Genomic DNA, 17541 nt, shown 5'->3' on the forward strand with positions numbered 1-17541 from the left:
AGTTCTGTTAACTTAATCACATGGATTTAAGGTTGAACCTTAAGTCACAGTAACTGAACATATTTGAGTTGCCTCCACTTGAGAACCTTAAGTCACAGTAACTGAACATATTTGAACTGCCTTAACTGAGAACTGTAAGTCACAGTAACTGAACATATTTGAGTTGACACCACTTGAGAACCTTAAGTCACAGTAACTGAATATATTTGAATTGCCTTAACTGAGAACTGTAAGTCACAGTAACTGAACATATTTGAGGTGACTCCACTAGAGAACCTTAAGTCACAGTAACTGAACATATTTGAATTGCCTTAGCTGAGAACTGTAAGTCACAATAACTGAACATATTTGAGTTGCCTCCACTTGAGAACCTTAAGTCACAGTAACTGAACATATTTGAACTGCCTTAACTGAGAACTGTAAGTCACAGTAACTGAACATATTTGAGTTGACTCCACTTGAGAACTGTAAGTCAGAGTAACTGACCATATTTGATTTGACTTAACTGAGAACCTTAAGTCACAGTAACAGACCATATTTGAGTTGCCTTAACTGAGAATTGTAAGTCTTAGCCAACTGAAAACATTTGAGTTGATCAACTTAAAAAATTTGAGGCATGGGATTACGTCAATTTTTTTAAGTTCTGGAAACTTATTCGGGTTTACAGTGTAGTAATGTCAGGAAGAATGAGGAGAGGTTGTATTCGTATATGGTGGTTTAATTCCAGCTCAATATGGGTTTTACAGGTTAATACTCTCTCGTACTGCACAACACAGCTACTGCTAACCCGCTTCACAACAACCTAACGTAACGTCCGGGACTCCGGTCCCGGCGGTCCGGTCCGCCCTCCTATATCTCCCGGGGGGAAACACCCCCAGCTAAACAGAGCGACACATAGCTTATTATACCTGAGAACGGTCACCTCTGGTGTGGGGGGCTAAGCGATTGTCATTGAGCAACAGGCGATCACATCGCCAGGCGACGTCTGTCGCCCGCCGTGTGCAGACCACTTTCCAGTCGGGACCATTTGTCACAAAGTGAGAGCTCCACAGATCAAGCAAACCCCCACAGGGCTTGTATTTTGGTTTGGCTCTTCTCGTTCTTTGTTATCGCTGCTGTCGGGACAAAACCTCATAACTCCATTTTTTGAATTTTTTTTTATTATATAAATCAACTCCGTAGATCATCCTCCATATGTGTGTGTGGGTTTTACAAAGTTTAAACAATGGGAAAGCATTAAACCGATCATCTGTCTAAACCTCCTAACTCTATTCACCCTCAAATCTGTGTTCGTTTTTTTCATCTGCTGAAAAGTTGGGTTTTTGGAGTTATGAGGTTTTGTCCCGACAGCAGCGTTATGTTATTGGTATCCTATTATTATGCAAAGTCTAGGTGATAGATAAGTGCCGGTACTTGGCGCACGGCGCAACGAGTCGAGTGAAAGTTGTGAACACATTTTTGTGTGCACGCACGTGCACTTCCGTGCGCGTAATTCTGCTCAGAAACTGGTTATGCTTAGGCCCTCTTTCGAAGTCGCCCTCTTTCGAAGTCGGTTATGTTGCGTGAGACATTTTTGTCAGCAGAAGTCTCCACGTGTGCAGTCAACCAAAGTAGTTTGCTAACATCATCCTAGCATCCTAGCTAGCATTCGACGTATAAAGAAAAAGACATGACCACATGGACTGAGTTTGGTCTGGGCTAAGAGACCGTTTATTTATGCGCATGCTCTTTTATATCAAACATCTGTTGTACGCATGCACACTGTGATGTCATACAGAAGCAGACACATGACTTTGTCCACCAATTCAATATGCTCAACACTCCCACTCAAAGACATGTTGATTGCTCTCTCTACAGTGTTACACAAGATAAAAAAAAATATACAACAACACCATCAACAACAACAATAAAATACTGGCGTTGTTCAATTTACACCTGCAATTCACATTTCTCTCCCGAACAGATACCATTTGAACTTTTCAAGTTTAGCCTTTGTCAGAGGCTTGGTTAGACAATATTTTTTTTTTTTATCCACTTTTTCTCCCATTTTTCAATTTTTCTCCCATCCCAATTTTTCATATCGTCCAATTCAACCCTCCCCTGACTTCGAACGTTGTTTCTTGCCTCCCACAAGCCGGCTGCAATGTGGACTAAGTCATACATATAGCACGAGTCCCCTCCGATACTCGAGGTAACAGCCGTCGCATCTTTTCACCCGCGCGGCTCGATCTTTCAGTGTCGGGGGTCTGGGCTTTGGAGGGGCCCCGCCCCCGTCGCTTCTTGATTCTACTGCGCAGGCGCACCAACCGACCTGTAGGAGTCGCTGTCCACAACGCCCGATCCCCACCCTTCAGTTTCCCTCCCCGTAATACGGCCAATGTGTATTACTGTGGACGACCAGCTAAACTGAAAGCAATGTGGAGAGCGGGGCTCGAACAGGAGGCATCCTGTTCGAGCCCAGTCTCCAGCATTCGTTGCGAGCGCCTTTCCCACTGCGCCACGTAGCCGCCCGGTTAGACAATATTCTATAGATATCTTCCCCTCAGCATGTGCAGACTGTATAAAGTGATACTTGATGTCTACATGCTTGCTTCTCTGTCTGCATACAGGGTTTTTGGATATAGCTATTGTTCCTTGGTTGTCCTCGTATATCTTTACTGGTACATGTGGGCTATTACGGTCTACCCCTTTTAATAACTGTACAAGGTACATGCTCTCTTGAGTAGTAGCCGCTAATGCCATGTACTCCGCTTCACAGGTTGAAAGCGCCACTGTTGGCTGCTTCCTGCTTTTCCAGGATATAACTGGACCAGTTTCAGTTAAGCTGAAACAATATCCAGTTGTGCTTCTCCTATCATCTTGATCGGCTGCCCAATCAGCATCACTGTATCCCTCAAGCTTTAGGCTTTCCTCACTTTTCCTGTAATGTAGCTCTTGATCTATAGTACCCTTCAGATACCTCAACAGGTGTTTTGCTGCAGCCCAATGCTGCTGTTTTGGTTCTGCTAAGTGTTGTGACAGTTTACTCACCACCCAGCTCAGATCAGGCCTACATGTCATAATGTATATCAAGCTACCTACTATCTCTCTATATCCTGTTGAATCCATAACTTCACCCTCTGTTACGAATGGCGCGTTTCGTTGGCATGGTGGAGTGTGGAACCCAATTGCAGCAGATAACGGAGAGATAATTAACAGGAGGCAGGAGACGGCATTATGACGATAACAACGTTTACTCAAAACAGAAAACAAGGAAACACGACTGACACACAGGTAACATGAAACAATGAACCAGCAAGTGTATGCTGGCCCAGAACACCTAAATACAAACACTAATTAGAGAATGAGGGTAATTACTAACAGGACACAGGTGTGGTAGACAGAACTAACAGAATACAGAGCACACAGGGGAAAACAATAACAATTGTACAAACTGAGACATACGAGACTAAAACACATTTACAAAACACAGACAGTAGGGACACAAGTCTAACACAGTGGAAATAATAAAGACAACATAGACAACGAATATATCAAACATACATGGCAGCAAATAATGTTTATCAGGTGAGTGAGCTGATGCCAGATCTGCCACATCTGGATCAGCCCACCGGTTGGCAATGTTGTAGTGTGAAGTGGTGTATTGAAGGGGAGTTGTGAAGGTCCGAAACCTGGACCAGCCGAACCAGGAGGAGGGTTGCCGTCTGGTCCCGCAGGACCGGGGGAAGCGTTACAGGACCCTCCCCTCAATGGACGACTCCCAGGCGGCCGGCCAGACCCCCCAGGAACGGGCAGGGTGGGAGGGTGGAACGCAGCGGCGGCGAAGAGGGGCTGGGGGAAGGGGGGTTGAGGAACGGGACTTGTGGGAACTGGGTCGGGGGGAGGGGGTCGACAAGGAGGGCTGGAGCTGGGGGAGGTGGAGGAGCTGGAGGCCCCGGCGGGGAAGGACGGGGAGGATAGAGGCGATGGCTCATCTTCCGGAACCTCCCAGGGAGGAGGAGACCCGACCAGGGTGGCGAGGAGGACCTGCGGTCCTGGGAACCCTGTCTCCCCCTGGGGCTGTGGCGCCGGGATCCGCGCCCCTTCCCGGACGCTCCCCTGCAGACCAGGCGACCCCCACCCAGGGATCCGGAAAAGGAGCGGCCGCGGCGATAGCACCCAATGTCATCGGCGCCGCTGGGCCGGCCACTCCGTCCCACGGTGCCAGACCCCAAGCGGCCACCCGATTGGCACCCATGACCGTATAGCCCCCAAAATGCTGAGCGCGTAGCTCGTCCCGTCTCCGTTCTTCTCTGCTGGGTTCCGAAATGGCTGGTTCATTCTGTGAGTGTGGACAGTGGTGTTGCGTGGGTAAAATAACAGAGGATGCAAAAAAAAAAAGTTATTCAAAAAAATTATTCTAAAAGGTGTATATTAATTTTTTTTTTTTTTTTTTTTATATGTAAGCCAAATAATATTGTGACTAAATAAAAATGGACACTAAATTAAAATACACATTTCAAGTGTAAACAATAGATACAGCTATAGCTACTATAGTCCATGGGCCAGACCAGATATCAGCAGTGTTGTGCTAGTTACTGAAAAATTGTAATTCAGTTACTTTACTAGTTACTTACACCCAAAAGCAATGCGTGACTGTGAACGGTAACTATTTAGTTACTTTAAAAAATATATATTTAATTGCTCCCATTAATGCCCTTACAGATTCTTACAGTCAAAATCTGTCTATCAACTTGACAGTTTCCATTCATTTGCATTCACATCACTGAACTCTGCTAATGTATTCTATATACTATACAAACACAAAGAATGGGTACAATACAGTATGGCTCAATACAAACAACTGCTAAGAGGATGCAGACCAGAAAAATACTTTAGTCTTGTTTACATGAGGTGAACGATGAATTCTCTTTTTTCTCTTCTCTCTGTCTCTCTCTCTCTGTCTCTCTCTCTCTCTCTCTCTCTCTCTCTCTCTCTCTCTCTCTCTCTCTCTCTCTCTCTCTCTCTCTCTCTCTCTCTCTCTCTCTCTCTCTCTCTCTCTCTCTCTCTCTCCTAGTATGTCTCTCATTCTCCCCCTCTTTCCTTCCTCCCCCTCCCATTATAAGCGTCTTGCAATGTTGGTTAAGATATGAAATACTTGCCAGTAGTGTACTGCATAGTGCATACAGAGACTGTAAACAAACACGCTCACAACGTGTCTCCGCAGTCCGCACACAGAAGTCAGGACTGTGATTATTAATGGGAATAGGAATATGTCAAGATATTGCTGACATGGTAGAACATACAGTATACAGTTATTACAGTATGGCTCGGCGGCCCATCAAACCAAGCAGTCACCATGTACACCATTGTACAGTATGGCTCTGCGGCCCGTCAAATAATAACACAGTATTACACTCTGATAAGTGATAACGTTAGTTAGCAACCAAGCTAGCCCCTTTCGTGACTGCGATGCAAGCCTTGCTTGCATCGCAGTCACGAAAGGGGCTACAACCAAGCTAGCCTATGCATGCTTACCTGGCCAATGTGGGTCGTCCTCCTGGACAGATGCATTTGTTAAATCAGAATATCCACAGTGGTATCTGGTCCCCAGTAAAGGTCCCGCCGGCCGAAAATAAGTTGCTGCTCAATGAATGAATCCGAGAGAGGAATCCGAATGTACCCTCTAACTAGTGCTATATGCTTCATTGCGTCGTTAATAAAGTTTTCAATCAATCAATCAATCAAACAATGCTGTTTGTTTAGACATTCACAAGACTTGCATAACGTTACATAATGTTAGCTAGCAAGCAAGCTAGTCGACAATCTTCTTCCATGATTGCAACGCTATCTACAGTACTAGAGAATTCGAAGGTGCCGCGAGGTGATGACGTTGAGGTCACGTTTAGCTTTTAATGTGATTTGATTGGCCAGGGGGGGGGGCAGAAGCCAAATTAGAAAAAAAGCCCCCTAACCTAGAACCAAACTGGGCCGTGTTAAGGCTTAGGGGCTAAGCCCAACCCAGCTCGAATCTTATTGGCTAATAATTAAGCAATAGGCAGAATAAACAAAAAAAAACTGCCTAGCGTCCAAAAGCCTCCAAATGTCAATCAAAATAATGGTACCAGGCTGGCAGACTGTCAGTCAGTATGGGCTGCCTCAGTCAGTGACAGTGTTAGAGAGAGTGGGCGCAGTTTCGCTCGTTCAGTTAATTTCTCCAGGAGGGAGACAATTATTATAACACAGAGATGAAAAATAAAGATTTTTTTATTATTGTAAACTATATAAATGTAAACATTTATTTTTTTTTAATTTTTTTTACTGTTTATATTTTTGGGGAAGCTTGGCTTCCCTTGGCTTCCATGAATATTCACCACTGAGTGTGGAACCCAATTGCAGCAGATAACGGAGATATAATTAACGTAAGGTTATGTATATAACCTAGTTATATGAGTACTGGCTAAGCGTACCGCTCTTTAAGCCTATCGAGATATACCTCATCTCATGTACCTATTGTACTCCATCAACGAAAAAAACAAGTACACCTACACCTGCCGGGTCCCGCCCCTATGGAGGCGTAGCCTATAAGACAGTAGGCATGGTCACCAAACACTCTTCCTCGCCAAAAAAACGCTTAGCCAGTACTCATATAACTAGGTTATATACATAACCTTACGTTATATTATCGTACTTGGCCATCGCGTCCCGCTCTTTAAGACTATCGAGATATGGGTTAGAGCGGACGCGAGGCCCGACAGATGCACCCCCTGAGGACCCGTAAGCCCACATCAAGGGGTTTGGGGAGCCCCGTCACCCCATCCTTCCTAATGAAGGGGCGGGCGCAGTCAACTCCACCTGAGTGCGAGCAAGAGGGAACTAGAACCCTTTGAACACACAGCACAGGCGGAACCACGTGTGACCTAACACACTGTGGCCCATACCCACACACTCCTGCTACCCTACCAAAGGACGGGAAGCAGGAAAGGCCACAGACCCCAGAACCGCCTGGGAGACAGAACCCCCGGTCATGTCCATGAGGTAAAACCTTACAAAGGGGCCCGGGGAGGACCATGAAGCTGCAGCACAGATGTCCTCCACCGAGGCCCCACCCAGGAGAGCGGCAGAGGCAGCCACCCCACGAGTGGAGTGCGCCCTGACGCCCCCAGGGAGATCCTGCCCAGCCAACGTGTAGCAGAGGGCAATGCCCTTGCACAACCAATGGGACAGGCGCTGTTTCGACAGTGCCTTACCGGCACGAGAACCACCGTGACAGACAAAAAGCTGATCGGTAACCCTGTAGTCCTGAGTACGGCTGAGGTAAATTCCCAAAGCACGGACCGGACATGACAGGTGAAGGCCCGCATCTAACTCACTAGTGTGAGGAGGAGGACGAAACGCCTGAACCACAATATCCCGGGAGCGGAAGGAACTCCGGATATTCTTAGGCATGAAAGCAGGATTAGGTCGCAGAGTGGCACCGCAATCGGCCCGAAAAGACAGGCACTCTGGACGTACCGAAAGAGCACAGAGCTCACTCACGCGTTTAGCGGAGGTGACAGCCAGCAGGAACGCGGTCTTGAAAGACAGCTGTCCCAACGGCGCCTGCTCGAGCGGCTCAAACAGGGCCAAGGACAACCGACCGAGGACCAATTGAAGATCCCAAGTCGGAGCCAAAGAGCGTTGCACCGGCTTAACGCGTCGAGCGCCAAGCAGGAAACGCTTCACAAGAGGGTGGCTGAACAAGACATTCCCCTCAAACCCCTCATGATAGGAGGATATAGCCGCCGCATATACCCTCACCGTCGAAGCCGACAGTCTACCAAGGAGAGACTGGAGATAACCCAGGACAGCATCCAGGGAGCAGGAGACTGGGTCCCGGCCCCCCGCCTTACACCACTCTTGGAACATACGCCATCTGCCCGCGTAAAGCGCGGCAGTGGAGGGAGCATGTGCATTCCGGATGGTATCAACCACAGAAGGGTCCATCCACTCCAGACTTACCCTCCCACCAGCCACACCAACAGGCGTTGGCCCAACATCGGGTACTGGAACAGTGACCCGTTGTGCTGCGAGAGGGCCGTCGCCGACCAAGGAATAACCCAAGGAGGAGCGACCAGAAGCTGGATCAAGACCGGGAACCACACTGCCGTGCCCCGGTCCGGCGCGACCAGGATCACCGTCCTGCGCTCCCTCCGTATCCGCTCCAACAGCTGACTCAACAGCTGTACAGGAGGAAAGGCGTACAGAAGACCGGGCGGCCATGGAAAGGTCGAGAAGGCATCCACCCCCAAGGGGGGATGATCTGCTCGACTGACCGAGAACCACAAGGGGCACTTGTGAGAGCGTCGGCTCGCAAACAGATCTACGAGGCCTCCCCGAACCGATCCCAGATCTGTCTGACTATGTCAGACATCATATCCGCGCCCATATTCTCTGCACCAGGGATGTGGAGCGCCCTCAGACTGCGCAGCCTGCGAGATGCCCATAGCCAAAGTTCGACCCCGCCCGGAGCAGGCGGATGGAACGAGTCCGACCCTGCCTGTTGATATACGCCGCTGCCGTCATACTGTCTGTCCTGACCAAAACGTGCTCGCCTACCACCAGGTGGTCGAACCGTTTGAGGACCAGGAGGACCGCCTTCAATTCCAACACATTGATGTGCGGGGTAGACGGGCCAGCATGAACCTCCGTCCAGCTGCCCCCCACTGCGTGGGTCCGACACGTCCCTCTCCAACCCATGAGAGAGGCGTCGGTGAAGACCGTGACGTGTGAACGCCTGCTGCCCATGGGGACCCCAATGGTGAGGATACCCAGCCTCTTCCAATGGGCGAGATCTCCCCATATCGACAAAGGAACCGTCAACAGTTTCCATTTGTCCCTCACCGGATCTATTCTCATAGAGAAAAACCACCTCTGTATCCTCCTCATGAAGAGGAGGCCAAGAGGAACCACCGTGTGAGCAGATGCCATCATACCGAGCAGACGCATCACTTGAAGCGCCGTGACCGTCCCTCGCAGACGGAAACCCCAGAGCGCGCGAATGATAGACACCCGGCGCTGCTCCGAGAGGGTTACAATCATGGGCCTCGACCTCAACGTCAAGCTCAAGTACTCCACTTGTTGACTGGGAAGAGGTGTACTCTTCTTCCAATTCACAGCAAAACCCAGCCTGGTGAGGAATTCCACCACCAGCCTGGTATGAGACCTGGCAACCTCCTCCGAACGACTGAGGAGTAGAATGTCATCGAGATAGAATAGAACCCGTATCCCCCAACGACGTAGAGGCTCCAGCGCAGTCGCCACGCACTTGGTGAATGTGCGGGGAGCCCGAGAATAGCCGAACGGCAGCCTCTGGTACTCGTACGCTACGCCCTGAAACAGGAACCGTAGGAACTTCCTGTGAGGAGGGAAAATCGGGATGTGAAAATACGCATCCTTCAGGTCTATGGAGGTGAACCAGTCTCCCCTTCTGACAGCAAGCAGAAGGAGTTTGACCGTCAACATCCTGAACGGTCTCGCTACAATCAACCGATTGAACGCGGACAGATCCAGTATAGGTCTGACCCCCCCTGTTTTCTTGGGTATCAGAAAATAACGGGAGTAGACGCCTGACATCGCGTCCTCTCTCGGAACCACGACGACGGCCTGCTTCGCCAACAGAGATTGGATCTCGTCGGCCAGGGCTGTCACTGCTTCTGACCCTGACAATAGGGTCGGCACCAAACCTGAGAACGGAGGGTGGGGTTGTGCGAACTGCAAAACAAGCCCCTCCCTCAACGTTCTCTCTATCCACCCCTCCAAACGGCATTCTTGTCGCCATATGTGAAAATAATCCCACAGCGCACCCGCCGTCAACTGACGCTGGGCCGCAAGGAACAGTAGATAGTTGGCCCGGTCCCTCCCGCTGTGCGACGCACCCAAGGGGGGACCCCGACAGAAAGGGCCGGTTTGATACGGGAGAAGCTGTCATCAAACTGGTTGACACACACCCCCCCCTGAACACCCCTCTAGCGCATGCTGAGGAGTTGTTCCGCAGCTAGACACACAAGGCATGAGGACCCCATGGGCTCCTACACGCCGAAGCCCTGCAGTGATATATGGGAGGCATCAGCGTGATACCCCGCCTGGCGAAGGCGAGGCCGGGGTAACCCTTGCTGTGCATTCAACAGAAGAGGCCTCGAGTCCCCCTGCTGACCACTGTAGCTAGTGGCAGCTGTAACACCAGGCTCATCCATCACACAACGTGTGGTGCAGGAGCCACGCGACAGCACAACATTCTCACGGACAGACCCAGGCTCAGCCATCAACTGGGTGTCAGCCCCTGTCCCCATGAGAAGTGAAGAATGGGGCCGCATGCGCTTCAAAGAAGTTTGCGGCCCGCAGCCAAAGGAAAACGATCAGAGCCCCGCTTCCGTGGGTAACATAGAGAGGATTGAACGGGGAGCGGGCTGATCGCGGCAAAGTGACGACGGCTTGTTTTATCCAAGCCGAATTCACCCAAAATGGCCGATCCCTCGGCCGCCAAGGCTGTCGGCCTTGTGGAACCCTGTTTACTCTCCGCCCAGGGGACCACTGGCGGGGGAAACATGGCCGCCTGTCGAGGGCCTCGCCACAGTCGTTGACGAGACCGTGCTCCCACCTCTGGCTGCACAGCGTGAGGCGGTGTAGGACCCAGATCAACAACCGCCTGCGCCTCCACAGAACGACCAAAAAGTCTTTCCGTGGAAAAAGGAGTCGTGAGGAGAGAAAACCTATCCTCTTCCCCAAGAGGAGAGTGCTCCAACCAAACATGCCTAACAACAAACGTTGATAGCATCCTAATCCTCCCCGCAGTTATAGCTTGCGACTGAGTCAAGATCTCTATAACACCACAAACATGCAACATGTTTACAATGTCGGCTGGACCCATAGCCCTACTACCCGACGCCAATGTGGATAGGAAACTAGCCAGCTGAGCCATAACACTGGCCGTCGCTACAAACCATCCTGCAGCAGTATACCACTCATCCGTCCATACTGCCACCCTCCGAGCCGATTCGCTCTCAAGCATCGGCCGGGTGGGACATCGTTCATCCCCGCCGGGGCACAGGAACAAAGCTACCTGGCTAATAGGTAAATAGGACTCAGCGAAACCCCCCACATTAGCAACCGACTGACCTTCATCAATGACGCGGGCAAGAGGAGGGAAAAGCGGCAATGTCCCGCGGCGGGGATTATTAGAACAACAACCCATTTCAGCATCAACATTAGCATTAGCAGTAGCATTAGTAGCATTAGCATTAGCAGCGTGCTCCAGGATCGCCAGGAAATCGTCCACTGCAGTGGAACGTTCACCAAGCCACCCCGGCCCTGGCGCCGAAACATACTCCACCGCATTACCAATACCAACATTAATGCCTGATGACACAGGGCCTACCTTTGTACAAGCCGGCTCGATAGCCAAACCTTGTACGCTGCCCCTTGGTCTGCTGCCGTCAGACGAGGAAACATCAACACAGGCCCGACGTGTCGCTGAAACATGCCTCGAAGATGCCAGGGGTAAGCAAACCTCCGGTAAGCATTCAACATTACGCAATTTCTCTAATCTTTTCATAACAACTAGTTTACATAAGGTGCACTGCAACCGTTATGATGGAAACGAAAATAGAGGAAGAGTGTTTGGTGACCATGCCTACTGTCTTATAGGCTACGCCTCCATAGGGGCGGGACCCGGCAGGTGTAGGTGTACTTGTTTTTTTCGTTGATGGAGTACAATAGGTACACGAGATGAGGTATATCTCGATAGGCTTAAAGAGCGGGACGCGATGGCCAAGTACGATAATATAACAGGAGGCAGGAGACGGCGTTATGAAGATAACAACGTTTACTCAAAACAGAAAACAAGGAAACACGACTGACACACAGGTAACATGAAACAATGAACCAGCAAGTGTATGCTGGCCCAGAACACCTAAATACAAACACTACTTAGAGACAGAGGGTAATTACTAACAGGACACAGGTGTGGTAGACAGAACTAACAGAATACAGACCACACAGGGGAAAACAATAACAATTGTACAAACTGAGACATACAAGACTAAAACACATTTACAAAACACAGACAGTAGGGACACAAGTCTAACACAGTGGAAATAGTAAAGACAACATAGACAACGAATATATCAAACATATGGCAGCAAATAATGTTTATCAGGTGAGTGAGCTGATGCCAGATCTGCCACATCTGGATCAGCCCACCGGTTGGCAATGTTGTAGTGTGAAGTGATGTATTGAAGGGGAGTTGTGAAGGTCCGAAACCTGGACTAGCCGAACCGGGAGGAGGGTTGCCGTCTGGTCCCGCAGGACCGGGGGAAGCGTTACAACCCTCGTTGTCAAAATGCAGCTTTTGCTCGCATGGGGTTGACCTCGGTTTGCACTCTGACATGCCAAACCTCTCTAGCATCTTTGCTATGTGTCTGTTTTGGCTCATTTTGATCTCCCCTTCTCTCCGTGTGAAGTCGATACCTAGGAAGTGTTTGATTTCACCCAAATCTTTCATTTTAAACGTCCTCTTCAGCATCTCTTTGACGTTACTAAGCGAACTGTTGTTATTTGCCGCTATAAGTAGGTCATCTACCCAAATCAACAGAATGACCCTTTCGTTTTCAGACTCTCTGTTGTAGACACAGTGGTCAGCATCATTTTGCACAAACCCATTCTCTGTAAGGTGATCATGCAATAACTTGTTCCAGTTTTGCCCTGATTGCTTTAAGCCATACAATGACTTATTGAGTTTACACACCAAGTGTTCTCCTGTTTTTGATTTCACCTCAAAACCTTCGGGCTGTTCCATGTACACCTCGCAGTCTATTGGTGCATGGAGATAAGCGGTTTTCACATCCATTTGGTGTAGGATAAAATCCTCCTGTACAGCTACCTGCATCACTGCTCGTACAGAAGTCATATTGGCAGTCGGTGAAAAGTCTCCTTGTAATCGATACCTTCCACTTGACCATAGCCCTTTGCTACATATCTGGCTTTAAAAGTATCAGATCCATCTGGGCTTTCTTTTACTATATATACCCAACGACCTCCCACTGCTTGCTTGTCCTTCGGCAGTGTGGTCAGACTGAAGGTCTCATTCTCTGTTAAAGAGTTCATCTCCTCTTTCATCGCATCAGCCCACATTTTGGACTTCTTAGAGCCCACAGCACAGCCTCAATGTATGATTTGGGTACGCCATAAGCAACCCTGTAGAAATAATTAAAATTTTCGCTTTCATCCTTACACTCAGCCTTACACTGATACTCCCTTAAGTATCCTGGAGGGTTCCTTAGTCTAGTGGGATAGCGTGGTGCACTCTCTCCCTGTTCTTTTTGAGTACCGTCTGTTTGGGGTCCTTTTTGAGTACCGTCTGTCTGGGTCTGACTAGCCTCAACTGTTTCTACACTTTCGGGCTGTATACCCACATCAGACTCTCTCCGACTATGGTTGACCCTTTTTGGCTCTGCTGGTGTTGTCGGAAAAATGTCCCCATAACTGTCATCCTCCATGCTACAAACTGTCTGTGTCTGACTATCTGTGCTACCCTTGGTGATACATTTCACCAGTCTATGTTTCAGGACCCTCCCTGTCTCAGGATAAAATACTCTGTACGCTGGACTATTTGTCGTATCCCACAAAAATACCCTTTGCACATCTAGAGTCTTCTTCTTATCCTGCTTATACACATAGCATTCGGAGCCAAATATCATCATGTCAGACAAGTTGGGTGTCTTGCCGGTAAAAACACGGTATGGTGTCTGCTCTAGATGCTTACAGTAACACCTGTCACGAATCTGTGCTGCTGTCTGTACAAGGTACGAAACTGGCCCCTGTAAATGTCCTAACCCAACCCCCTCCAATGTACAGTAAATGACCAAGTATGGTTTTGTCAATATTCTAATGTACAGTTTTGCTTTTGATTACAGTGACCAAGTATTTTATGCCATGTCTGGATGTCATGACAACCATTGCATTCATCAGTATCTTCATCATCTACTCTACTGTACTAAGGTAATATAGCCTACCATACACATCCATTTTGAACTTGGTACCATCTTGATGAACCAGCCAGTCATCTCCATCTTTGAAATTAACCACAGCTCCACTAGATGTCGGCGCTTTCACCGAGAAAAATTTCTTGTGGGAAAGATGGGATGTAAAGCGCTCGTTTGAGCCTCGTCTTCACTCGCCATCCCTCGCTGTCGAGTAAAGTCACTTCGGCGTCTCCCCTCATCTTCGCCATCCCGGTCGCTTTTGTCCCATCTGCCAGCTCTATCACGTGGTCCTCGGGTCAAAAGTCCTTATCGACTGTCTTGAACTTCGCAAGGTCATTAATCATGTGGGTAGTGGCCCCACAGTCGACCATAAGACCTTTCTTATTTCCAGTTTGTGTCTGACAGTCACTTATTTTGAAAAAGAATGACACAGTGGAGTCATCTTCCGTGCCGCCGTCAGCCTTCTTTACCTGGTCGCGGTATCGCCCTCGGCCTTGCCCCCTTCCTCGGTGTGGCGTGTCCCATCATCTCTCCTCTCGCCTAGCTCGGGGCTCGTTAGGGCATGTCCGGGCCATATGCCCCTTCTTGCCGCACAACATCGGCTAGGTCCATCTTCTTCTCCCGTCCATGTCCTCGACGTTGCCCCGCTGGTCCTCATGACGTTGTCTTCGTCCACGTCCCTTGTCTTGTATTTTTCAGTACTCTCATAACTTCGGAGTTTGGTTCTAAACTCCACGAACGTTAGAGGGCCATCGGTCTGGGTGACGTGCACGACAAACGGTTTGAATGAGTCCGGTAACCCCTTCAACACCATGGCAATCTGCAACCCGTCACTGATATTTTCTTCGGCCCTTCTCAAAGACGTGAACAGGGGTGCAGTCGTAATATGGGCGAAGGCCAAACTCCCGCGCCCGCGCGCTCCCGTGCATGCGCATACATGTTCCCTCGATTGCGCACAGAACAGATGATATACCTTGTCTCATCCTTCCAGTCGAGAGATCAAGCAACCCCCCACCTACAGGGCTTGTATTTGGTTGTCGGTATCCTATTATTATGCAAAGTCTAGGTGATAAGTGCCGGCGACGAGTCATTTTTGTGTTGTCGCGCCGGTACTTATCACCTAGACTTTGCATAATAATAGGATGCGCGCACTTCGGCCTCAGTGACGAAGCCCAAACGTCGTTTGACCGCGTATGCCCAGCACTGCACCCCTGGACGTGAATATAGTCTCTGCTCGAATAATGTAGTCAGTGACCGTCTCGTTGCTTGCTTTGTGGAGGGAGGAGAGTTCACAGTACAGACTCACAACACGTGTTTTGTCCCTGCCTGCGTAGTGCTCACGGAGTATCGCCAACGCTCTTCTTCCATCCCGTGTCGCGTCTCTCATTACTAGAGATACACTTTTATTATCCAGACACTGCACTAATTCAGCATATGCTTCTGCATTCTTTGCTGCGTCTTCATCTAGTGCTTCTTCGTCGTCATGGTGAATCTCCGGCTCTTCCAGGATAATTCCACTGAGCCCGCGCAGTTCCATGTGCGCCAAAAACCTTGTCTCCCATAACTCGAAGTTTTTCTCGTCGCCGTCGAATAACAATTTAAACCACCTTTGGCCACTTTGACTGGGCCCATAACCTGTTGCGTGAGAATTTTTTGTCAGCAGAAGTCTCCACGTGTGTGTAACAGAGGCAACTCGCCCCTGCCACGAATTCGACCATGCCTTGAGTGGGAGTCGAACCCCAGGCGTCCGCACTGCGGGCGACATCACAAACCGCTGCGCCAAGAAAGGAATTCCCTTCTAAGCGCTCAGTTTGGATGCCTCTGGGGAGTGAGTTTTACACCCGTTACATTCACCCCCCCTAAACTCACACCACCCAAGGCATCCGGGTCTACGGCACCAGTGTAACAGAGGCAACTCGCCCCTGCCACGAATTCGACCATGCCTTGAGTGGGAGTCGAACCCCAGGCGTCCGCACTGCGGGCGACATCACAAACCGCTGCGCCAAGAAAGGAATTCCCTTCTAAGCGCTCAGTTTGGATGCCTCTGGGGAGTGAGTTTTACACCCGTTACATGTGCAGTAAACCAAAGTAGTTTGCTAACATCATCCTAGCTAGCATTCGACGTATAAAGAAAAATACATGACCACATGGACTGAGTTGGTCTGGGCTAAGAGACCGTTTATTTATGCGCATGCTCTTTTATATCAAACACCTTGTCTGTTGTACGCATGCACACTGTGATGTCATACAGGAGCAGACACATGACTTTGTCCACCAATTCAATATGCTCAACAGGTTATGCTTAGAGTTTGGAATCAGGGCTGGTGGTCTATCGCCCTGCTCTAAAGATAAACTCTAAGCATAACCGACTTCGAAAGAGGGCCTAAGCATAACCAGTTCGAAACAAGGCGGACATTAATAAAATTGTCAATCAATCAATCAATCCAATAACACACGCTCACTTAAAACAGCACAGGTTCGTGGCTGCCACAGGCTTGCCCCTTGAGAGGATTCTCCGGCGCTGCAGCTGGACCCTACTCATTATTTCAAGTCACATCCCAAAAATAAATAAATGTAGCCACAGCTTTTATACTATATGGTTATGTACTTGTTCGTAAACCCAAGACATTTGACAAAAAAAATTGTTCCGATCCACGTTCCAGAACTTCCATCATGATCCATGTCCGATGTATCATGTTCCCTGCTGCCGCCTGCGCGCGTGTCTATCTATCGGTGTGGGGGCGCGTGCAAGGCAAGAGGAAAGATGGCTGCATGTGCGCTGCGCAGAGGGCTTCTGACGACTGTCAGTAAATACAACAAGAAACACACACAGCGAATATTAAGTATTATTGACAGCAGTAGTGGATTTGAGGTGTTCAGACCACGGTGGCAATGCCGAGCCTGTGGACTGCCCAACAGTATTCAGCAGACGAGGTTCATGTCGTCACGGTAAGGGGCGCTTTCAACGTGCTGGCTTTGCTGCTAATTACTAGCACTGCTGAGCTAACGCGCTGAGCTAACGCGCTCGCGCTGAGCTAGCTAGAGACTTGTCTTTAGCCGGCTAGCTGCTGGTGGATGCTCTTTTGCACTCAAGCCCAATTAGCAGAGATCCCAGTCTCGTTTTTGGTTGGGTAACGTTAGATAGCAAGCTCACGTCGTAGACACACACTCACATAGAGGGTGCTGCTTACAGGCCATAATAAACAGTTTAACGTTATCAGCGAACAGAGAATAAGAGATGCCCTCTGCGATTAGCTAGCTAGCAGGTTAACACCGTTACCGTGGCATGGATTGGGCAATACCTGGTGAAATCTGATTTGACTGCCCCTCTCCGTCTACTAAAGACAATACGTGTCCAACAAAGACAAAGTACTGTCAGACGAGACACGTCTGCTAAATATAAATGGAATGACCTCATGGCCACTTCTGCCCAAAACCCTATAACATGCACTGGCATACCGGTATTGATTGATTGATTGAAAACTTTATTAACAGATTGCAGAATGGGTACAATACAGTACAGCTCAATACACACAATTGT

The 17541-nt window shown here is 49.1% G+C and overlaps 1 protein-coding gene across 2 annotated transcripts in view; it reads left to right on the forward strand.

The window, feature by feature from the left end:
- Positions 1 to 16738: 16738 nt before the first annotated feature.
- poldip2 (polymerase (DNA-directed), delta interacting protein 2) overlaps positions 16739 to 17541 on the forward strand; it is a 77094-nt gene continuing 76291 nt past the window's right edge. For both annotated transcript variants that reach the window (XM_084325505.1, XM_084325506.1), the window contains exon 1: positions 16739 to 16949. In XM_084325505.1, coding sequence (XP_084181631.1) covers positions 16765 to 16949 — 185 coding nt within the window. In that variant the 5' untranslated portion in view covers positions 16739 to 16764. The remainder of the gene's footprint in view (positions 16950 to 17541) is intronic.

The sequence above is a fragment of the Notolepis coatsorum genome (genome assembly GCF_963971535.1).
Source record: "Notolepis coatsorum genome assembly, chromosome: 1".
Classification (NCBI taxonomy): Eukaryota; Metazoa; Chordata; class Actinopteri; order Aulopiformes; family Paralepididae; genus Notolepis; species Notolepis coatsorum.